Below are 23,828 nucleotides of genomic sequence, written 5' to 3' on the forward strand. Positions count from 1 at the left end.
TAATTATGCTCCTAAGGTGACCATTTTTCATTTCTTGTAGCTGATCAAATGGGGACTATTTCATATGAACAGCCTAAAGATCCATGAAGTTTTTGAGCAACTCAAGAAGACGAGTATGGATTTGAACTGTAATTAATATCAACAGTCTGCTACAATGTCAATACTCACAACAACATTCTACATGTTGTTTCTCCATTATGCAGCATTTAAAGGCTCTGGCATGGAAAAGTTGGTGTTGATGATTTCATATGTTGAGCTAATTTATAAGTTGTCCAACTGACTGTATAAGACTGTAGAAAGGACATTACTCATAATCACAGTACTCATGATATTTGTCACTCAAATGAGGATAGATTTTCTTTTGAGTCTGGTTCCTCTCAAGGTTTCTTCCTCATACCATCTAGAGATACATCTACCATACCATCTTCCTTGCCACAGTCACCCCATGCTTCATCGTTAAGGATAAACACCCATACATTCAAATATAAGTGAATTACTTTCTGTAATTCTTACATTCTATAAAGCTGCTTTGAGACAATGCCCATTGTGACAAGCGCTATAGAAATAAAACAACCTGACCAAACAGTATATATAATGAATGGCCATTCTGTCACACAGTAGCGCATTCACCCATCAAGTTGTGTCCTGGGCCGCACTCGTTTGCGTTAGGTCCTGTGGGAGTGCGGGTCTCTAATGTGAGGTGACACTAAAACAGGTAGTAGTAATGGCTACTTTTTACTTGAGTGCATGTCAGAGCCTGTACTTCACTTTGACCTAAATAAAAAAGTGTAGTCAGTACTTCAACTTTTACAGGAGACTTTTAAAACACAAGTATCTGTACTTCTACTTGAGTGAAGGATGTGTGTATTTTTGCCACATCTGTAAACTAGTATACACTAAACTTATACATCTCAACTTCATAAACTCTTGATCTCTGTAAAGCTGCTTTTTGGACAATGTCTATTGTTAAATAGTGTCTTACAAATAAAACTGAATTACAATTAATTCATTTCATTTTATTTTTTTAAATTGGCACCTCCCAAATTAACAGATTTACATATACAGTACATATGGTGACTTTTCTACAGCTGCTCAGTATAGTGTCAAGCAGTGCGAAGTGTGTTGCGAAGATCTTCCCTCTAAACACTGAGGCCACTGTTGATTTCAGTAGAGTATTATCTTTTAATCTGTAAAATCCAGGTGAAGTTATTCACTTTATAGTGTTATAGCATTCACTACTCTGTCCCAGTGAGAACACTGGCAATTACCCTAGGGGCTATCTGTGTGCATCTTTCCACAGCAACCTCATGGCAAACTTTAGACTAACCAGGTCAGGTCAAGGATTCTTCAAACAGAAGCTAAATCAAATTTCACTGGCATTCAGCTGGCATTTTTGTAATACTTTATTTTTTTCTATAGTCACATGCCATGTACAGGGACTTCCATTATCAATGCTTTACACAATCCATTTATTTTAAGTTACCGTATTTTACTGTATTTGTATAATTGTCTTTACTATAAGAACGAATTTGTCGCATAAATAAACCACAAATTTAAATATACAATGATTAAGTAATCATCAACAAATTGCAAAATGGTGTAAAGGAGAAAAAAACGTCATTTGAAATATGTTATATGAAACTTCATGGTGATTTAAAAAATTTCCCCACTGTGGGACGAATAAAGGTATATCTTTCTTTTTTTTTTTAAAGCAAGACAACACTTTCTCTGTGTCAAATGAACACATTAATAATTTTTAGTAGTAGTAGTAGTAGTGGTCTGTTATTTGTTATATAATCAGGCATTTTATTGGAATTTATCAATAGATTTCTAGTATGTGAGTAAATGTTTTCCCTCCATTTTTCTCTGTGCAGGGGAAGGTGACAAACAGCAGGTAAGTCATTAGGAAAGCTGTGGCAATTTCCCATACACTACACACCAGGTTATAAGTGACTAGTGTAAGTCGCATCTAGTTGAATGCCTCAAACTTGCTCTATGAGCTGCAAGTGAGGAATGAGGTAGTTTTGAAAAACAGCTCTCCATCTCCATTGAACTGTCATAGGTGTACTTATTCAATTGTACATACAAGTGAAAAAAAAACAAACAAAAACAGTCGTTCTAAATGGTTTTGTTGCCAAGGTACCATCATAAATTAAGACTGAAATCATTTAGTATGATGATAGAGTATTTCAAATTTGGCCTATGTGGGTATATTGTGATTTTATAAAAAAATAAAAGCTAGTTTATTATGACTCCATCCACATGCAGGTAGGTTTGGGCCAGGGTTGTGGGTGTACCCTGTCCGGGAGGATGGCCTCTGCGGTCAAAGATGGAGCGATGGGGTGAGGAGAGAATAAAGAGAGACGTGCTGCCAGGAGGCCCATTCGCACACTGGTGTCCATGTCTTTCCCTTGTAGGATCCCTGACATCATTGCACCTGCAAGACTGAAAGATAGAGACAGGGACAGATCTTGAAGGTTGGTGCATATAGACAAAACAGTGGCACATTTGATTAAAATTGGACAGTTTCAGATTGGTACCTGTCTCCTGCTCCAGAGACGTTGACCGTTTCTTCAGAACGTACTGACAGTGCCGGGTAATACACAGCACACAGTCTTCCTTTCTGCACCAGAACATTATTTTTACATTCTTATAAATAATGTCTAGCAACAACTCTTTCTGTGTGTTTGTGTGCATTCTAGGACATGAAAGGAGCTCCATTTGTGACAAGATTTTTCTAGGCAGTACTTTCTCAGAAGAGTTTTCCGGAAACATATACTATGTATCAACACTCAATAGCCATTTTATCAATTAAATCCTCAGTACAGTGGGAGCTTATAATTCATCACACACGATATTCCCAAATTGTAAGCACCAAGTTGGAGACATGGTATTGGATGTTTTTGGAAGCAGTAGCATTACATATCCCTTTTCTTAAACTATGAGACCCAAACCTGTTCCAGCATAACAGTGCCCCTGTGCTAAGAGCCAGCTTCATTAAGATATGGTTTACATGGGTTGGGGTGAAAGATCTTAAGTTGTCTGCTATAGAGCTCTGAACTCAACCCTAATGGGATGAATTAAAAAGCTGACTGCACCCCAGGCCTCCTCACCTACAGTACATCAGTACCTTACTTTACTAATGCCCTTGAAGCTCATTGAGCACGAATCTAATGATGTGAAATATTACCAATTCATGTTACCAGAGATTAGAAAACAGTAATAAACTAATCAAAGACAATAATCGCCATGACAACCAATGGCTTACTAGAATTGATTCAATAGTCTAAGAAGGACTGGTATGTTTCACTGAGAATCTTAGAGAACCTGTCACAGTTTCACTGGGGACTCTCGCTGTCACATTTTATTCTGTTTCTGCAGGTAAAATCTGATAGCCTTTTTTATATTTTTCTTTTGCTAAAAAGTGGTCTATTGCATCATGTGTAACATGTTGCATCATGTTTTTACAGATATGCAAACATTTTTTCTGTGATGTTTTTAGTCTACAAAGGAAAGTAATTGGAAATGTATTTTTGCCTTAATAATGACAGAATTTTGGATTTAAAATAATACAATTGGCTAAGATTTTTGCACAGGATTCTACCGTGTGTGTCTTAAAAACTTGGATGCACACACATGCACCTACAAAATGCCACACAAATCTATATGGAACGAAAAACAGCCAAAGAAGTATTGTAGTGTGATGTGTGAGTTTCTGATAAACAATCAAATGCAATATATTAAATAATGTGTCAAACAGTATTAAGTGTTGTTAGGCAGTGTTAGCAATGTTTCATACCCGTTTGTGCTTTCGGGGTCGCAGACTGACTGTTCCAGCCTCATTTTCTCCACAGACCAACACTCCCAGTGCACCCAGTGTCACGACCACACAATGCAAGTGCTCCAGCAGGGGGCGGGAAAGAGCTGCTGCACACCCCAAAACATCCTCCAGAGAACTTGGTAAGACTGAAAATGCCATATGATGTGAGACTTTCTTTCATGTTTTCATGTTTTTAAACTCTTTCAGTGTATTTTCTTTATTTTTATTTTCAACATTCTACAATAATACTGAAAACATCCAAACTATTGCAAGAACTGTATGGAAATATGTAGTAAAGTTAAAAGTGTTAAACAACCCATAATATGTTTTATAGAGCTACCTCTGCTGCAGCGGAGAAGTTTATTCAAATTACCAGCTTCAGAAACTGCCGATTTACATAAATGCTTCTTGGAGTTTAAGTGGCAGACATATTTCAACAACCACTGTGCAGAGGAGACTGTGTGAGTCAGGCCTTGGTGAAATTAAATTTCATGGTTTCATTAAATCCAATACCTCAGAAGAACAAGCAGAAGAGAAGTAGTTGGGTCAAGAAAAATTAGTGAACAGTGGAAAACTGTCCTTTGGGCTGATAGGTCCAAATTTGAGATTTTGACCCTAACTCTAACCATTGTTAGAAGTACAGAGGGTAAATGAAGGCTTCCTGAATGTATGGTTCCCACTGTGAAGTGTAAACGAGGAGTTGTGGTGGTGTGGGAGTGCTTTGCTGGTAATACTGTTGGTGACATTTAAATTTGAGGGCACACATAACCAACAAGACAATGACCACAAACACACATCTAGACTATGTAAAAGCTATTTAAAGAGGAAGAGTGATAGAATCCTGCATCAGATGACCTGGCCTCCACAATCACTCGATCTAAATCCAGGTGCGATGGTTTGGGATGAGATTGAAAGAAAACCAGCCAACAAGCACCTGTGGGAACTCTTCAAGATTGTTGGAAAACCATTCCAGGTGACTACCTAATGAGGCTGACTCAGGGAATGCCAAGTGTGTGCAAAGTTACTTTGAAGAATTGAAAATATAAGACACATTCTGGTTTATTTAACACATTTCTGTTTACTATGTAATTCCCTACATTTTATTTCTTCGTTTGGATGTATTTAGCATTAATATACACGACTGAAAAAAATAAGAAAATATTTTTTTTCTTCTGACTGGTACTGTATATATGTCTGTAGTTTATGTAACTTTGTAGTCTATCATATAAACCCAGCAATACTGTCAAAATCATGCTATTATAGAGAAATATCTGACCAATTAGATTTGAGATTTCAACAGACTTGTGGCTTCTGGTTACAGCATAAACCACAGAAATCAGCAGAACTCACAGTGTGTTTGATTGTGTGTTTTCCAGCTAATACAGGAAATAAATCAATCGCTTTTTCTTGTGTTCCTAGGCATATATACAAGCAGCACGCATTTCAAGGTAAATTATTAGTGATCATTTGTGGTTGATAGCTGGATGTACCCTGTGGAGTAGGTAAACAGAGAGTCTTGTTTATGGTGCACAGCTCAGCCAGATTGGGAGATGTATAAGAGAGTGCCTTCCAGCTTTCTGAAACAAAGGGCTTACAGGCCTTATCAGCATCCGTGGGCTCATACCATACTGAAACACACACACACACACACACACACACACACACACACACACACACACACACACACACACACACACACACAGATGACACACAGTTGTGGCTCAAAGTACCTTTTTATAGAGCTCTGGACGTACCTGGAACTGAATGTTTTTTGGCAAGGCTACATATGTAATTTATAGTAGAAACAGGAATGTTGCCATCAAGGACCACAAGAGATGCAGAGGAGAGCTGGTCCTCATACTGAGAAACCTGCACCACATTTACAATCATATAGTAAACTTTTCCTGATTTTATGACATGCTACCTAGCCACTGATGTTAGCTTTTCTGTCTATTTTGTACAAAACGTCATACTTACATAAACAATCAACATACTCAGTGGCACTCACATACTGCTCCTTGATTTCCCGGTGGATGTCCATGTCCCCAAGTCCTAGACTCAGCTCTCCAGTCTCCGTAATGACAGCACAGTAGGTGGCCGTTCGCTGACCCTGCAGTCTCGCAACTGCACGAGTGTCCTGTTAAATGCAAAGCAAAGATCTGGGGTCTCATTTTCCAGGGTGCAACCAGAATGCAACAAATGCATGTAAGACGGATATGGTTATATGGGGCATGGCTAGCTGGGAAATACCACACCTGCCTCCAATTTCTCAGAGATAAAACCCTAGAGTTGTGAAGGGTTAAGTGTACAGAGCAATGCTATGTGTGAAAAAAGGTATTGTGTAAAGGTGTATAGTGATTTGCTGGGAGAGATGTTTGGAACAACAAGACCAATAATTCACTGTAAAATGCCATATAAAACTTTACATTAAGTCTGTGTAACCTGCCCACCCCTAATTGAGAGCACTAAGTCAGCAATTACTTTGTCAACTAACTTAGGCAAGAGTGATGAGACTATTGGGTGATTGTGTGGCCATATTATGAAAAGAATTTAAAGTGTTCTTAGGGATTAAGGCCAAGGCTCTGTGAAACCCACTCTAGTTCTTCTTCTACTTCAACCATGGCAAACCATGATTTCATGGGACTCACTATGTGCACAGGCACTGTATTGTCATTCTGGAACATTCAGTTCAATTCATTTTTATTTGTATAGCGCTTTTAACAATGAACATCATCTCAAAGCAGCTTTACACAGAAAATGTGGTGATAAAGAATGAATAAGATGTTCTTTATAAGTGTAAGTTTGTCTGTTTTTACCAAGCCAATGGCGACTGTGGCAAGAAAAAACTCCCTGAGATGTAATAATGGAACATGTATGGGCCTCCTAGTTCCAGTAAAGGGAAAAAGTATAGCAAAGACATTCTATACAATTGTGTGCTTCCAATACTGTGGCAGTATTTGGGGGAAGAATCACAAATGGGTGTGATTGTCAGGTCTCCTTAAATGTTTGGCATAAAGTGTACCTAACACAGGCTTGCAAACTCAAAGCTAAGTAGAACACTCACCATATGGTGTACATTTGTATAAGTAAGAAAGATGAAAGTGATCTGATCAATCCAAATAAATCGAAATATATATTATTGTTAAATTCATCGTACACTGCTTACCATATGCTTACAGTAGTTGAGCACAGCATCACTATGAGAATCTTCTCCAATGGCTGAGATAAACAGAGGCTTTTGATCCAGTCTACTCAAACAGTCTTTGGGGGCAAGTGTAAAAAAAAAGAAAACAAGGTATTGACTCTGTACAGAAATTTATAAAACACATAAAAATATGATGTTTGTTACCTGCAATATTCCTGCCCACTCCACCAAAGGACTGACAGACACTTCCAGGGTTTGTTTGTCCAAACTGATGTGAAAAAAACATTTGTTAAACAACAGTTTAAATTAATTTAAAAGGCTTAATACTATCAGGACACATAAATATGTTTACCCTACCAATAACTTTTTACTTGCTCCTTTCGCGATGAAGTCAACATTTACACCTCCAACAATAATCTGTAGAAGGTGAGAAATCCAACCAGACACTTTAGGTTACAGACTTTAGTCAGTTTCCAGAATGTGTTTTATTACATGTAATTTCATTTCTTTTTGATGTAGGATGGATATTACATACAGTTTTAGGTTTTGGGGCCTCTTCTTCATCCTTGTGGCTCCCACAGCCTCCTTGTGGATAATGCATGCGCTCAGCAAGGGCTCGTGCTATCTGACTGCCCACAAGAGCATTATTATGAATTAGAGCTATGTCTAGGAGAGAGATGTGATAAGGAATATATTGAAAGCGGAAGTACAAGAAGAAATAAATGTTGTAAATAATGATTATTTTCTGTGATAGATAAAGACAGGTAGATGGATACTGGCTCGGAGAGACTGTCCCTCAGTGAGCTCATTGACTCTGTGCAGGATGAAGGGGGTCACATCTCTTCCTCTGATCCCTTTCAACCTGTGGATATACAGAACCTGCTGATTGGATAGCTTTTGCTTTGTGTAAAACTCATTTTGTTGATGTTTAATCTCTTGACAACTAGTTAAAATAAACCCTATTACCAGCTTTAAAAAATCTTTTCAGCACAACATAAAAGTCTAATAAGTGTAGATCACAAAAATTAATGACTTTATTTGCAACTTTTTTTATTTAATGCCTTTGATTCGAACACATGTCTAAAGTACATAAAGCTTGTACTTGAGTAAAAGTAGAGATACACTAGGTAAAATATTACTCCAGTAAAAATGCTCCCTTTAAACTTTCACTTGTGTAAAAGAACAAAGTATTCGTCTTCAAATGTACTTAAGTATCCAAGTACTATAATTTATTATGGCGATAATGTCTTTAATGCTATAATGCTTCTCTCTGTTTAACTACCGTCACTGGATGAGTAAGTACATATTTTTACTGAAGTCCACAAATTTAAATACATTTCTGAGAGCTCACTTTCATGTATAAATATCACCCTAAATGCATTTATTACACAATTAAATACACGTCATTGGGAACTATTTAACTATCAAACTTCCAGAACCAAGAACCATACAACTCCTTAGCTAATTGTAACCATAAGATAAATACAACATGTATATCCTTATAATAGAGGCCTTTTAAATGAGCCTTTTAAGTTTTTAAGATTCCCCACTTACTGAATTGAGTTCGGGACCTTTTCAGTACAATCACAGAAAACTTTTATAAAATCACCTCAATTAAATCAATTGTCAATAATCAAATCAATAAGTGCTTTTTAACTACAATCCAACTAGACTAATTAAGATTGGTTTTTTTTATTGTTTTGTTGCTACACACATTATGATGATATACATACTATAAATGATAATGTTATGAGGCTAAAAGAAATGTTGTTGCTCTATGTGTTAAAGCGTAGCAGGCAACACAGCATAACCTATGTAATATTTTTGCATATTTCATTTAATGCATTATCCTTTACTATGCTCATAAGGAGATGAGTAATAAAGATGCATACACACCTTTATCTTTTGCACGTTTCACCCCTACCTTGCTCTTTTTTTTTCTATGAAGGAAGAAAACCGCATATAATATGACAATGTCTTAATAATGAATACAAATCTGCAAGTTTTAAACTCGGAAATTTCCAGTATAATGTTTTGGTGATTTTGGGCTAAAATAACAAGTGTTTCCTTGTTGCAAAACAAGTTACATCTGCCCAACCTTGCAAAGTGTAAAGGCAGTTTTCTTCCTTGATAGAAATCAAAACCCCACAGATTTTTGAGTTTTAAATACAGAATTTGTAATTTATTTATTCTAGTTTTAATATAATTTTTTAATTATATGTTTTATTAATTCTGAGTTTTAAACTTAAAAATCTGGACTTACAACTTGAAAATTCTAAGTTTCAAACTCATAAATTCCATTCCAGTTCTTTTTTAAATCCGATATTGGCCGTAATACACTGTCGTATTATATGCTGTTTTATACCTTGATAGAAAAAAATATTTTAAACTCTAGTTTGAATATACCTATATTTTACTAAACCCCAGGTTGTTTGCGTTACCTGGCTTCCTTCACAGCAGCTTGTATGGCATCTTCTATCTGCTGTCCAGCAGAAGCATGTTCATCTGGAATAGGCACAGCAAGCAGGACTCCACTCTGAAGCCCCAGAGAGTGTGTACACACTATTAGACCAAAAACAGAACCATAACCATATATTATACCATAACCATAACCATATACAATATATTTTAATGAACTTCAAACTTACCAATAAGCTCAGCAGCTTCTTCAGAATTGAGGACATTGTAAGGTGATGTGTATCCACTTTTTTGAGAAAAGAAAGCTGGGAAACTCTTTGACTCACCATACGTGGCTACACAGACCCCTTGAGTTTCCTAGGTTGGTAAGTCATATAATAAATTAATGAAAAAATATTAAAATACATTTTTTTGTTGTTGCTAATTTATCACTGACCAAGAACTCCAGGGTGCGGCCAATGTCCAGGATGGACTTTATCCCAGCAGACACCACAGCAATCGGAGTGCGACCAAGTTCAGTCAGATCTGCACTTACATCCAGGGCTGTGAGGAATATTTACTTATTACTCTTTAAAATGACTAAGTGATTGAATGTTTAATTCAATGTGTAAAAATGTACAGCTGGCAGCTGTTGTATTAAATGGGAGTGCTGGCTGGTGGGTGAAAATCAACAGGTGATGGTAATTATAGTAATAATCAGTGCGACTTACTATTTTCTCCATCTCTGTGTACTCCTCCGATACCTCCAGTCACAAAAACAGAAATTCCCGCTTTGTGAGCTGCAATCATCGTACCTGAAACAGTAGTCCCTCCAGACAAACCCTGCAGATTTATTCACTCATATCATTCATATTCATCATGAAGTTCTCTCAATAAAGAGTAAAGAAGCATTATAAATGTTTCCACCTTGCTGATAACATAAGGCAAATCTCTCCTGGACACCTTAAGCGTCGTTTTACTGCGGGCCAGGATGTCAAGTTCATCTGAAGATAAGCCTACATGCACCTTTCCTTCTAAAACAGCCACCGTGGCTGGGATTACACCCTCAGCTTTGACAATCTCCTCCACCTCTTTGGCTGTGCTAGAAATGAAGTGTCTGTTTAATTCATTGGTGTAACATATTTGATATTAGCCCTAATTAATTATTGCTTGTCAGTAGTATAATTATATATACAGACTATTGCTTTCCATAAATAGGAGATTAAAAAGAAATTGAACAAGGCAGTTAGCTTGCCCAAAGATCACCTCAAGTTCTGAGGGTATGGCATTCCATGTGTGATGATGGTGCTCTCCAAAGCCACGACAGGCCGGTGCTCAGCTAAAGCCTCACAGACTGTGGGGTGAATTTTAAACAGTACATCTGGGGAAATAACCAACTGATTAAACATGGTCCAGGCTGCTTTTGTTACAATAATCATAACTAAAGCTTTATGTAGTTGCACATACATATAGGAGCCAAATTTAAAGTAAATAAAACCTTAATAAGGTGTTGGGTCACCGAAAACCACCGAAACAACTTAAATGTCTCTGGATCTGAACTACAATGATTAGATCGCGCTTTATAACAGGATATTCCCTCATTTAAATGTTTTGATAATATTGATGAGGAGCATTGTCTAGAAGGTTTCTGTGAAATGTCCCAAATTGGTTTGTCTTTGGAGAGTGTTGACCATCACATGTGATTTACATTTACATTTAATTTGATCCTCCTTGAACTATTTTATGAGCCCGCATGTCCTGTGGATAGGGTGAAGCAACTTTGGAGATACTGTGATCTGTGGAGATATCACTCCCATCAGGATAGAAATGAATCATCAAAAGATACAGTTAATCATTCAGATGAACCATTTTGACAAAATGCTTCTTATAATGTCCCCCCCCCCCTTTAATTTGTCTCCGAACTGTGTGTTGAAACGTGGGATTTACTGAAATATACAGTAAAACCTTTACCAGATCTGCGGGAAGTTGCTGATATGTAGCGCTGCAGGGTGGATGACAGCTTACCCAGCATTTTAGTTCCAAGGAATCTTATTGATGGAAAAATAATGCAATCAGCCACCAATCACACAGCAATCATTATAACTATCATTATATAACATTTTGTTCATGCAAAGTGAAGAAGCCAAAATATTCTATTGGTAAAATGCTTATTTGAAGGAGCTGGTGTATCAAACTGCTTTATATCTGTATCAAACTTTACTTTACAGTTACTCTATGCAGGTTCAGCATGTGCTAATGCTCAAATATACTCTTTAATAGTCAAGCTACTTACTTGTAAACAGGAGCCTCAGGTCTCACAGCTTGCGTTACTTGTGTTGCAGTGCTAGCTCAGCACCTGAAAATGCACAGATTTATCATATAGATTAGCAAACATGCTAAAGGGGAGGAAGTGAACTTCGACCAGAGGGGTTGTCTATTTGTTTTTGACCAAAGGCCACACATTGTGTAGCTGTGTCCATTTCAGTTTAATAAACACTGCACAATAATGATCTTTAACTGCTCAGACCGTGTAGTGAACTGGATGAACTAAATCAAATGATTTAAAAGTATCATGTGGTTTTCGGCATTCAGATTTAATGCTTTTTTTTAGAATGGTATAGATTTGGTTGGTTGGTTGCTTACTTTGTGTTAATCAATTATTTGACAGCTGATTGATTATTTCTTTATTAAAATGACAATTCAATGTAAGGATTTTTTCATTCTAAAACTAATGTTTTTTCTTACAATGATGCATACAGATTGCAAAAATACAGGACAAATCACAGTTTTTATTTATTTTTTTACTGAAAACCCTTTACTACATTGCAAAAGTATACAAATATATATGATAAATCTTTTAAAACTATCTGGACAAAAATGTAAGAATATTAACAATATATATAAAGGGATAGTGTAATGTGGTCTTCCAGACTTGGGGGGAGCTATGTGTTGTGTCTCATTAGGGAAGTGAGCACTCTTTGCAAGAATGGAGCTGTTTAACCTAAGCTCTATTGCCTTTGTGAAAAGGTAAGGAGAATTATCACTGTTCTCCATAACAACTGTTTCATTTATCTTAGCCATCCACATTATCGTGATCTGATGGATGCCCTTCCTAACGCAACCCTCCCTATTTATCCGGGGCATGGGACCGGCACTAAGAGTGCACTGGCTTGTGTAAAGACTGCAGGCAGGCTGGAGTAGGTGGAGAAGAGTGAAAGGAGTGATTTGTGATAGAAGAGTATCTGCAAGAGTGAAAGGGAAAGTTTATAGGACTGTGGTGAGACCGGCGATGTTGTATGGTTTAGAGACAGTGGCATTGAGTAAAAGACAGGAGGTGGAGGTGGAGCTGGAGGTAGCAGAGCTGAAGATGTTGAGGTTTTCGTTGGGAGTGACGGCGATAGACAGTATTAGAAAGGAGTTTATTAGAGGAACAGCACATGTAGGACGATTTGGAGACAAAGTGAGGGAGGTGAGATTCAGAGGGTTTGGACATGTGCAGAGGAGAGACATGGGTTATATCGATAGGAGAATGCTGAGGATGGATCCACCAGGAAGGAGGAAAAGAGGAAGACCAAGGAGAATTAATTAAAATTATTGGTTTGGGAATTTCAGAAACTACTGACTTCTGAACTTTTCTTACAAAGGGCCAAAAATCAAGCTTGAGTGAGGGCTGTTGCATTAAAGTTGCATGGCTCCCCTCAATTAGAAATAAATAAACAGGGAAATAAATAAATAAATAGCATTACTCTGTAATTCTTTAATGCAGTTTTATTCTAAATGTTTTCCAGTTCAATGACTTTAATAGAACAATGAAAGTATAGAAACAATCCAATTCATAGCACTAGAGAAGTCAATACCTAATACAGCTATTCAAGTTATAAGCAGTACAGCCATGTGCCTTTTAATGTAGGTAATCTCTAATGAAAGACTGTATTTCTTAAGTAAGTCCAGAGTTTTCCAATTAGGCTAAAGCTGGCTTACTGACCAAGTCAGGATATTATGTACAGGGTTAAGCAAAGATACATCAAAATGTATTATAAAATAAAATACCTTAACTTTAAGTCAAAAAATTAAACTACAAAATATAGCAGGCACACTGGGTATCAAAATAAACTACTGTATTTTTGCATTTTAAAAATACTGAAAAATATTTTACAAGTGAGCATGAAATCTTTTTGCAAACCTTCTATTAATTGGCCTATTTAATCTGTTTCTTCACCATTACACTTTGAGTAAACAATGTTTGAAAGCAACAGCTTTTCTCTGGCCGAGTTACGCAATAAATCTGAGATATACAACCAGTTAACAGATCAAATATTCACATACGTTTCCCTGTGGTCTCCCATATGAAGGTTAGTTTTAATGTAACCAACAGTTAAATGTTTAACAGTTTGCAAATGACTGATAATTGTATCCTAATGTAGTTACTTGGTGTTGCTGACTCATGGATGACATATGGATCGATTTTCTGTTCTGATCTCAACAAGTCTGGGCAAAATACTGAGGAGGCACCAATCGAAGGCTGCATTTTAATGATGTCATCATGTAGTATGATACAAAATATGAAGCCATTTTCATCCCTATCAAATACAAATTACAAAAACCTATTTTATATTTGAAATACATGTACCATAAATACTGCCCATCCCTGATTATGTAGATGAGAGCCAGTTACTTCTCAGTTTTAATGGTTTATCAGACTAAAAATCTTCTCACAAAAAAAAGAAAAGAAAAGCATCTCAGCATGCATAACACATGAAATAATGAGGTGGCTGGGATACAATGGCACTCCTGTCAGACAGTAGTTTAATGCGAGGCTATAATGGGCATAGATTCAAAATCTAGACAGCTGAAAAAAATCTGCATGAATGTGCACAGTTGTTCTTATTAAAGCGGTAGATTAATACATCTAAGAATTGACTGTCCATAACTGTTTATATTAATTGTTACATCATGTTCCAGAAGTTCCCCTCTATGCACATTTATCCATACATCAATCTATAACCTTTTATTTCATGAGTGGTTGTTTAGACTATGAGTGCCGTTTCAGATCTTAAAAGCTGCTTTGCCTTTTGACCTATGACAATGTTAGTGCATACAGGAGCTGAGATTTCCTCGATCTGCAGTTCATTCTGAAGGTTGCAATATCGACTGATATCTGTATTGTCCTTTTGCTCAAGGTCATTCTCTTTGACTTCCTCATGCATGTCTATGAGCTCCATTTTAAACCAGTTAGGATTTGTTAGCTGGTATGTCTGAAATGTTACAATGGCGTCTCTTAAGGATCTGCCATATGGACAACTGTGGTAGTCATCTCCCCCAAGGCTGTCGACGTGTTTAATCTGTCCTGGTTCATACTTCTCCTTGTTTAGGAGTCTGAAAAAGAGCTCTTCGAATTGCTTCATCAGCTGATACTTTACAGCCACATTAAACACAGAGGGTACATCCTTCTCACTGCACACATCATTAAAGTAAGCTACAATGTACTTCCCGAAAGATGGAGCACACACGAATTCTGGTATGATAAGGCTAAGAGCTGGGGTCAGCATATCCCCCATGGGTGAGCAAGCGTCCTCCCGGGTCACCACCCTGCACCCTCCGCACATAGCATTCCATTTGGCACACACGCCTGGAGAACACAGGATGAGTATTTTATCAGAAGTACTGGAGAGTCTCTTTTTCTGCATGTCCAGCCACTGGATGCTGCCTACAGTGCTGAGGCATGTAAAGTCCAGCAGGTCGAGTGCAACTTCAGTTCCACATTTAGCTCTGAGGAAAGCACACAGCTTCAGGACAATCTTAGTGTACATAGGGTGGTCCTGAGAGTAGATTATCAGGATTTTACTGTGCTCTTGCACTGGAATGGTTTCTGGGTTGCCCTTGTTCACCGTGTTTTGAAAAAAGTAGGATCTATCTGTCATGGATTAAAGATCAGAAAGGATACAACTTAGTATAACTTCAAATTCAATTTAAATGAAATCAGTGCTGCGAAATAGTCAATCATCCTAAACAAAATGGAAAAGCCACTGAAAAAAGTACGTAATCCTACGTGTGTGTGTGTGTGTGTGTGTGTGTATATATATATATATATATATATATATATATATATATATATATATATATATATATATATATATATATATATATAGTTACATTTAAAAAATCTGTTTGTTCAGAAGTTGATTTATGTTTTATTTTAGGGGAGTTCACATGTAAATCATAGCACAAATAGGGATCTTTCTTATTTAATGTATACCTGTATGTATTGTCTCAATTCTTTTACGCAGCAAAACAGCTGTGAAAGCACAGAATAACAGTGCTGCTTGGCCAAAAAGTGTCCAAATCATGTGCCATCTCCTGGTTGATGGAATGGTATAATCTAAAATAAGCACAATATAACATTGTTGATTCCGGAAATCGTCTTGCATCCATGTGAAGAGGAAACTATAATAATGCAAAGATATTTGCAATATAATATAATAATGAAAACAACAATAATGCAATTGTCTTAATACTTACAGGAGCAAATATTAACCTTTTGTTGGTGATGTGAACATTGTTCCATGCATCGTTTAAAATATGGTTTGATCTGTAAAAAACAAAAACAAAAACGAAAGCACTAGAACCACCAGCAAACTATTAAATATGCCTATTTAATTATTCTGAAACTCACCCCAAATGAGAGCTCACAGCGTTGTAACTGCTGAGGGTTCAAAGTGAAATTGACGCTGATTGAAGTACGGTTGTCCTTTGGAAACAAAATATTTTGAATCATTTTAAACCTAAGGAACGCACGCTATGTGGAATGAAAAAAAAGATTACGCATATGATATTTACAGAAGCAGCCAGTAAAAACACAGTACCTTCGAGACTGTGTGCGACAGCTCGGTGTGGAAATCATCGTAGTGAACATACACTTTGTACATGTCCGAGAACTGTGCTGTATTAAACATCAGTTCAATTGCGACCCCATTTCCTTCATCATCTCTCACTGACCATGTCATGTTGGGGTCCCAGAGGCTGCCTGTCATAACACCACATTTTCCGTTGGCACATAAGAAACATCTATCATCTTATAAATAGGATAATTTCTGGAGCCATGAGTACACCCATCTCACCATTTTCCAAGCACACACGGAGCCTTCGGAGTCGATAATGTTCGCAACCTTTTCAAAAGAGATATATTAATTACCACATGACATAAATTCCCCATTCACTTTATTAGGAACACTTGTACACCTAGACGTGAACATGAATTTATCCAAAAACCAACCATGCAGCAGCAGCAGCAGCAGCAGCAGAACATATAAACAGGAGACTTAACTCTTCAGTTAATGTTCAAATCAGCAAGAGAATGATGAAAAAGAGGGATTGTTGTTACTTTGACTATTTAATGTCATAGTTAGGGCATGGCTGTAAGTGCTCTAAAGGCTGATTTAAATATTTCAGCTGTTTTTTCACATGAACACAATTCTCAGAAATGTACAAAAAAACAAACAGTGAACAGCAATTAGGCAGATAGAAAAGCATTTTTGATGATAGAAGAGAATGAGTTGAATGTTTTGAGCTGAACTAAACTAAAAAGAACAAAATGGGTCACTCAAATAATCACTCTTTACAACTGTGGTAAACAGTAAAACATTTTAGAAATTGGATAACTTCATGAATCTCCAGGAGTACAAGTGTTTCTAATACTGTCGTGTGAGTGTTGAGTGTATAAAAATATATTAGCATTTACACCGATCAGGCATAACATTATGACATTCTAACATAATGACCAGTGAAGTGAGTAATACTGATTGTCTCTTCATCATGTCACCTGTTAGTGGGTGGGTATATTGGGCAGCAAGTAAACATTTTGTCCCTAAAGTTGAATCAGGAAAAATGGGTAAGAGTAAGGATTTGAGTGAGAACATTAGACAAGGGCCAAATTGTGATGTCTAGATGACTGGTTCAGAGCATCTCCAAAACTGCAGCTCTTGTTCCTGGTGCATGTGGGGAGCGAAGGCTGGCCTGTGTGGTCCGATCCGACAGACGAGCTCTAGTAGCTCAAACTGCTGAAGAAGTTATTGGTGTTAATGCTCGATGGGTCAGAACTGTTTTGGCAGAATGCGGAACAATACAATATTCGGCAGGTAGTAATAATGTTATGCCTGATCGTTGGCCATAAAGTGTTGCCTGGTCGGTGTGTCTTTAAGATTATTGTCATGTTTATATGTATGAATAAAATAAAAAGTTTCAAACAACTCAGAAAGTCACAATAATCATCACAGACCGTTAACTACCTGGAACTGTTTTATTTAGCAATTTTGCATGTCCCCCCACATCTGGCTTTGGTAGATTAGACACAGAAACCTGATACGTCATTCCCGGATCCACGACTATTTGATCAAGCACAAAAGACCGCTACAAACAAAACACAAAATAAAAAAAACATGATTTAGAATACATAATACAGCTCAGTAATAAAAGCGTACAGCCCATTAATTAAGCAGAAAAAGGATGATTACACTTCAGATATGAAGTGACTGAAAAGTCTTACTGATTCTAGGATCCTGGAAAAGTTGCTCCTGAATATGTAACAAACACACAGACTGTTGTTTGTGGTGAATTCATGCACAAGCACTTTTATCCCCTTCAGGGCATATATACTTGCTGTCGAAAAAAAAGGTTGCTGAATGAACACTGACATAAAAATCTAACTATATATGCATTGCTTATTAATATCAAATGATGTCTTACTGTTGCTATTAGTGTCACGTCCCATGTAACTATATCTTACCATCAGAAAATGGTGTTAATGTGAGAGACAACACAGGAACCATTTCTTTCCTTTCATCTTCCTTGGATTCCACATGGAGGTACACATTGGGATGTGGACTTGGAGCCTCTGATCTTGGCCTTACCCAATCTGAACAGTTTTGCCTGCCTGAGTTCATCAAGGAAAAAATAATGGTGATGTAAGAAATAAATGCAGTGTACTAATTGCAATTATTCCCTGTATCACCATAATCGTAATTATCGAGGTGACTAAGAACTCGATGGTCCCTCTGAAAAAGCTCCAGCATTTCTCTGTGGAGAGTGAAGAACCTTTCAGAAGAAAAAAAAAACAACCATATCTGCAGCTCTTCAATAATCAGGCCTGTATAGAAGAGTGGCCAGACGAAAGCTACTCCTCAGTAAAAGGCACATAACTCTCAGAATATGCGAAAGAAATTCTCTCGTCTGATGAAACAAAGATTGAACTCTTTAGCCTGAATGCCAAGCGTCATATCTGGAGGAAACCAGGCACCACTCAACACCTGGCCAATATAATCAATACAGTGAAGCATGGTGGTGGCAGCATCAGGCTGTGGGGATGTTTTTCAGCAGCAGGAACTGGGAGACTAGTCAGGATTGTGGGAAAGATAAATTTAGCAATGTACAAAGAAATCCTTGATGAAAACCTGCTCCAGAGTTCTCTGGACCTCAGCCAGAGCCCAGACTTGAACCTGATTGAACATTTCTGGATAGATCTGAAAATGGCTGTGCACAGACGCTCCCCATCCAACCTGATGGAGCTTGAGAGGTTCTGCAAAGAAGAATAGGAGAAACTTTCCAAAAATAGGTGTGCCATTGTAGCATCATACTCAAGAAGACTCGAAGCTGTAATTGGTGCCGAAGGTGCTTCAACAAAGTATTGAGCAAAGATGGTAAATACTTATGTACATGTGATTTTTATTCATTTATTTATTTATTTGTAATACATTTACAAAGATTTTAAACACACTTCTTTCACTTTGTCATTATGGGGTATTTTTTGTAAAATTATAAAGAAAATAATGAATTGAATCCTTTTTGGAAAAAAGCTGTACATAAAATTTGGTTTTAATACCTTCCGAATGCACTGTATACTGCATGCTTAATGTGCCTATAGTATTCCACGTCAGCATTTTCTCTGTTAGATCTTTATATTCATCTAATAATATAAACCAAACATTTCTCAGTTCATTAGTTATAAATATATTTATATACATATGAATATATGTATCCAAGTGTGTTTTTCTTGTTAATTTAGCACCACTGCCTAAATGCATTCTTTTTGCTCATAAAGCATTTATTAAATCACATAAAAAATTGTTACTTACCTTTTTGGACAATACAGGATAAGCCCTAAAAACCAGTGTATTTAGTAACAGGTTAGTCAGATTCAGATTTCATACTAATCTACAGAGTCAAGCTATATAAAGTATTTCATAATAAAATGTTCTTACTGTTTGAAAACACTGCAGAGGAGGATGCTCTATCAACCCAAGAGGAGAAATCTGTCCAAAAACACCAGAGAGCACGAAAAAGGCAACAATCATCTTTATTTTATTATTATTATTTTTTTTCAAATGCAAGATTGAATGCAGTCCAAGCTAAATAAAGCAACCCAAAGCAGTGATGGCTGAAGAGTGAAGAGCTGTGTGTAGGGTAAACAGGAAATAAAGCGATCAGATAACTGCAGCAGTGAAACCTTTCAATTTCTTGGTATTATGTCAATATTCCCATTACCTTGTATTATAATTTCTTTGACAAAGGTTGTAGAATCATGACATAATGTAACACACGATTAAATAAGCAACACATGTAGATAATAAAGTATATATACAAAGACTTAAAATATAATAACTAAAATATATACTTTGTCATATTTGGTAATATGGTATCAAATATTCATTGAAATACCCACTAGAGGGCAGTAACATATCAGCAATAAAGCAATAAATACATTTCTGATTTTTCTTCATTCAGTGTCTTTACAGTCAGGTTCAGGACACACAACATCAGAATACATAATGGATTCAGTTCTCAAATATTCAAGCCCTTTTGCCATAGCCTGTCGCCCACACTAATGCTCACATGAATGCTTACCAGAGATTATTACTGATTCCACTTCCTGTCTGTCAGACAGCTACAGATAACCACAGCATGACTCATAATCATAACACACCAACACATTGTTACTTACAGTTCATTCTTGCTAAAATTTTTAATTATAACTTTACTTTACACTTCTATGTGTTATGCCATACTAAGACTCCTTTGTGATTTTAGTACAACTTGAATTCTATTCATTTTCATAGAGCTTTTAACAATAGAAGTGGCCACATAGTTTTAAGGAAATGTTCTGTTCGTTGAGGGGTTGAAGGCTTTAATCTGAACTTGGAGCAATGATTTTAATGGAATGTATTGCAAAAAAAAAAACGGTCAAAATTAAAAATAATATGAATTACATGATGAAAAGATAGAGGTAGTGTAAACAGTGTATGTAGATTATTCAACATTATTCAACATGTGTTTGATAGACTATAGGTCTGTGTGTGAACAAAAAATATAGTACTTTCTGTATCTTAAATCAGAAAGGGCTACAGGGGTAAAAAAAAAAAAAAAAAAAAAAAAATGCAATAATGATTTTATATGAAATAATGAATTTAATCCATTTTTGGAATAAGGCTGTAGCATACCAAAATGTGGAAAAAGTTAATAAATATGTACTTTCTGATTACACAAACATTTATTTATGACTCTATTTATTTATTTATTTATTTATTTATTTATTTATTTATTTATTTATTTATGACCAGATGTGTCCTCAAACCATGTTACAGTCCACAAGTGAGCAGGTAAGGGCTCTTGAGTTCTATCTTGCCCCACCCACATCATATCTACAGCTATTCAGAGCACATACCAGCTGAACACATTCTGCATTTATGGTCTTCCAAGGCATGACTAGCCATTACTGACACCTCTTAATATCTAGGAGGTCATTCAATTGGAAAACATTGGTGACAAGGACCACTAAATGTCAACATAGATTTGATTGACATGTTTTAATAACAATATTATGTGATATGATTTTGTCTGCTTGAACGTTTACAGAATGTTGAACAGGGAATGTATGGATGGCTGTGCTCACTGGGTTTTAAATATTTATGATGATTTGCAACCTAGACTTATGTGGATTCTGAAAATTCCAAAGATGTGCCTGTTTGTGTGTGTGTGTGTGTGTGTGTGTGTGTGTGTGTGTGTGTGTGTGTGTGTGTGTGTGCGTGTGTGTGTGCAGTGTGAGTGTGTGTGTGCGGGTGTGTGTGAGAATCCATTTTAAAGCCCTATATGAATACCACACTAAATGGTGGAGTCATGAAGTCAGAGATGAAGGACATGCCCCCCCCCCCCCCATGCTAATGTACACATGAAAGGCGCACAGATGCGTAACAGGAATAATTCAACAGCTCTATTTTGGTTAGCCATTCACAAGAGAGCATTCGAACCATAAATCGCTCATCCAAAAATCATAAAATGCCTTCTCTTCTTAGGTCTTGGTGCACAGATCACTCTTCCTCTTTCTCAGGTGAAGGTAAGATTGTGTCATGACTTGTCTAATAAGGTTTGATGTGAGATGGTGTCAAAGATTATCAGCTGCCTGGATTGATTGTGATTCAGTTAGTGTACTTAAAACAAACTCAAGAACTTTGGGTTGCAAATATAATATTATTCATTTTAAACTCTTACACTCTCAGAAATTAAAATACTAAATTGGATTATTCCTTGTTGCTGAGGAGGTGCCAGTATGTATCTAAGTATATAGGTATACATCATTTTACCTTAAGAGCCACTGAAAGGTTTACTCTAAATATTTTACTATAAAAACTAATTAAAGGAAGAAATTGCAGAAAAAAAAGAAACCTGGAACCACACCAGTGTAAGGGAAAAGTACAGTGTGTTTATTTCTAAGAGTGTAAGTATAATTAAAAGAATTGTACAATGATTATAAAAAGTATAATGTATAAGCATTAAACAGTTTGCTGAGGATAATTTTAAAATCAAATTTTTTCAGGTTTTACTTAGCATGTGAGTGTAGGAATGTAGCTAAACCCAAATGGCATTAGAAACACAAGAGGGGGCAAGAATCTTTGTGTGCATGAAATCATGTAGTAAATGTCTTCTGTTTGTAAATGTGCAAATTGTTGAAACGAGAAATGGAATTGAGAGATCTGAGGACTAAACTGTAAATACTGTAGATATTTAGATGCAAAGATACATATGTTAAAACATGTGAATGTGGTACACAGCAGTTGTTTTATTTTTTTAATCTAATAAAGCAAATTAAATAATATTTGAAGTAAAACACACACAGGATTAGAATTTTTTTTTTTTTATATATATATATAAAATATATATATATATATAAAAAAACTGCTTTTGTTTGCAACCCCAATACACATAAGCACAACTTTCTTCACATTTAACAAAAAAGTAACACATTAAATGGGACTTTTTTGCACACACACACACACACACACACACACACACACACACACACACACACACACACACACACACACAAATATATATATATGTGTGTATTGAAAGGCCATTGACGCACAACGAAATACTTTAAACTTAATATGTATTCGGCTGCACTTCCTGTTTCTCCACACTTTCAGGGACCTGTGTGTCATATCCAAACCTGATCTTAAACATTTCGGTTATTTTCTATATTCTCCTAATAAAGGAATACACCCTTAAATATACACTAAAATGGTGTTTCAACAGGTAACATTGTTCAGCCTGAATGTCTGACCTCATAGCCACTGCTGCTACTGTTTGTCTGAAAGAAACTGAAGACCTTGAGATGTCACATCCAGCCCTTTGTATCTGCTCCTCTATTAGCTCTGATTTTATGTGCTGGTGTAATCCTGTTACTCAGGGACTAATGACATGGGTACAATTTCTTAAGAAAACATGGGACCTCACTCAATTTAAGCGATATTTGTGTGGGATTATTTTAAATAATAGCCTTCTTGGGTTGCAAGGACAAAAGAAAGACAGACTTCTGGCGTGTGGTTGCCTATATTAAGATTTCAATCCTGATTGCCATGATGTTATGCCTTGGTGCCTTCATGGTTGCAGCTGCTATCATTTCTGGCAGAGAGAAAGGAATGGAAGCAATGTTGAATACAGCCAGACAGGAACACTTATAGCACCTCCTGGCCTTCAATTAAGCATTCACAATATAACACGAGCGAATATACTCAACAGAACAGAACAGAGAACATGTGCAGATCTATATCTGGTCAAAAATAAAGCTGTTCTCAGGTCTTTCTAAAAACGTGACTTGCTTTATGCCATTTTGTAAACGGTACTGATATTAAGCAATTTTTTCTTTAATGATTACCAAACAAGTTGGACATAATTGCTCCTAAATCTAGACTAATTTCTTTGTTTTAATTGCAGTTACTTGGCATCAGTAACACTGTACTTTCTTTTCTTAAAGGACACAAAGAGAACTATGTCTGAAGGGTAACTTGACATCCTGTTGCTAAGTACATGATAGAAATAATGATTATTAATCAAATAAATGTTATTAATTAAATTAATCAATATTTGCTCTATATCCCCCCCCCCCCCAACCCTCACAAAAATACAGACCGGTAAGTT

The 23,828-nt window shown here is 36.5% G+C and overlaps 2 protein-coding genes and 1 long non-coding RNA gene across 8 annotated transcripts; 1 reads left to right on the forward strand and 2 right to left on the reverse strand.

The window, feature by feature from the left end:
* Positions 1-1,875: 1,875 nt before the first annotated feature.
* LOC310736896 (uncharacterized protein) lies at positions 1,876-11,784 on the reverse strand. Of its 4 annotated transcripts, XM_083560877.1 has the most exons (20): positions 11,656-11,756; positions 11,334-11,410; positions 10,892-11,120; positions 10,629-10,743; positions 10,290-10,464; positions 10,094-10,205; positions 9,820-9,926; positions 9,614-9,740; positions 9,407-9,527; positions 7,742-7,827; positions 7,501-7,631; positions 7,323-7,382; positions 7,170-7,233; positions 6,987-7,081; positions 5,829-5,957; positions 5,575-5,689; positions 5,311-5,448; positions 3,800-3,966; positions 2,541-2,623; positions 1,876-2,445 (listed from the first exon to the last, which is right to left on the reverse strand). In XM_083560877.1, the coding sequence occupies exons 3-20, from the start codon at positions 10,962-10,964 to the stop codon at positions 2,247-2,249; spliced, it is 2,097 nt and encodes a 698-aa protein (XP_083417003.1). In that variant the 5' UTR covers positions 10,965-11,120; positions 11,334-11,410; positions 11,656-11,756; the 3' UTR covers positions 1,876-2,246. The 4 variants fall into 4 exon arrangements, with proteins under 4 accessions (XP_083417003.1, XP_083417004.1, XP_083417002.1 ...); XM_083560878.1 differs by lacking the exon at positions 10,892-11,120 and having other exon boundaries at positions 11,656-11,784; XM_083560876.1 differs by lacking the exons at positions 11,334-11,410; positions 11,656-11,756 and having other exon boundaries at positions 10,892-11,259.
* Positions 11,785-13,098: 1,314 nt separating this feature from the next.
* On the reverse strand, positions 13,099-19,810 carry LOC310736319 (interleukin-17 receptor A). Of its 3 annotated transcripts, none has more exons than XM_083559752.1 (11): positions 19,616-19,810; positions 19,490-19,514; positions 18,145-18,291; positions 17,905-18,017; positions 17,648-17,768; positions 16,481-16,528; positions 16,226-16,386; positions 16,036-16,110; positions 15,882-15,951; positions 15,619-15,741; positions 13,099-15,276 (listed from the first exon to the last, which is right to left on the reverse strand). In XM_083559752.1, exons 1-11 carry the CDS (start codon positions 19,706-19,708, stop codon positions 14,390-14,392), a joined length of 1,863 nt encoding a protein of 620 aa, XP_083415878.1. In that variant the 5' UTR covers positions 19,709-19,810; the 3' UTR covers positions 13,099-14,389. The 3 variants fall into 3 exon arrangements, with proteins under 3 accessions (XP_083415878.1, XP_083415880.1, XP_083415879.1); XM_083559754.1 differs by having other exon boundaries at positions 18,809-19,514; positions 19,616-19,733; XM_083559753.1 differs by having other exon boundaries at positions 18,145-19,320; positions 19,616-19,691.
* Positions 19,811-21,508: 1,698 nt separating this feature from the next.
* Positions 21,509-23,821, forward strand: LOC310736919. Its single transcript, XR_014536705.1, has 2 exons — positions 21,509-21,744; positions 23,665-23,821. It is a non-coding gene; the product is annotated as an uncharacterized lncRNA (long non-coding RNA).
* Positions 23,822-23,828: the final 7 nt, after the last annotated feature.

Source organism: Silurus aristotelis (assembly GCF_946808225.1).
Source record: "Silurus aristotelis genome assembly, chromosome: 14".
NCBI lineage: Eukaryota > Metazoa > Chordata > Actinopteri > Siluriformes > Siluridae > Silurus > Silurus aristotelis.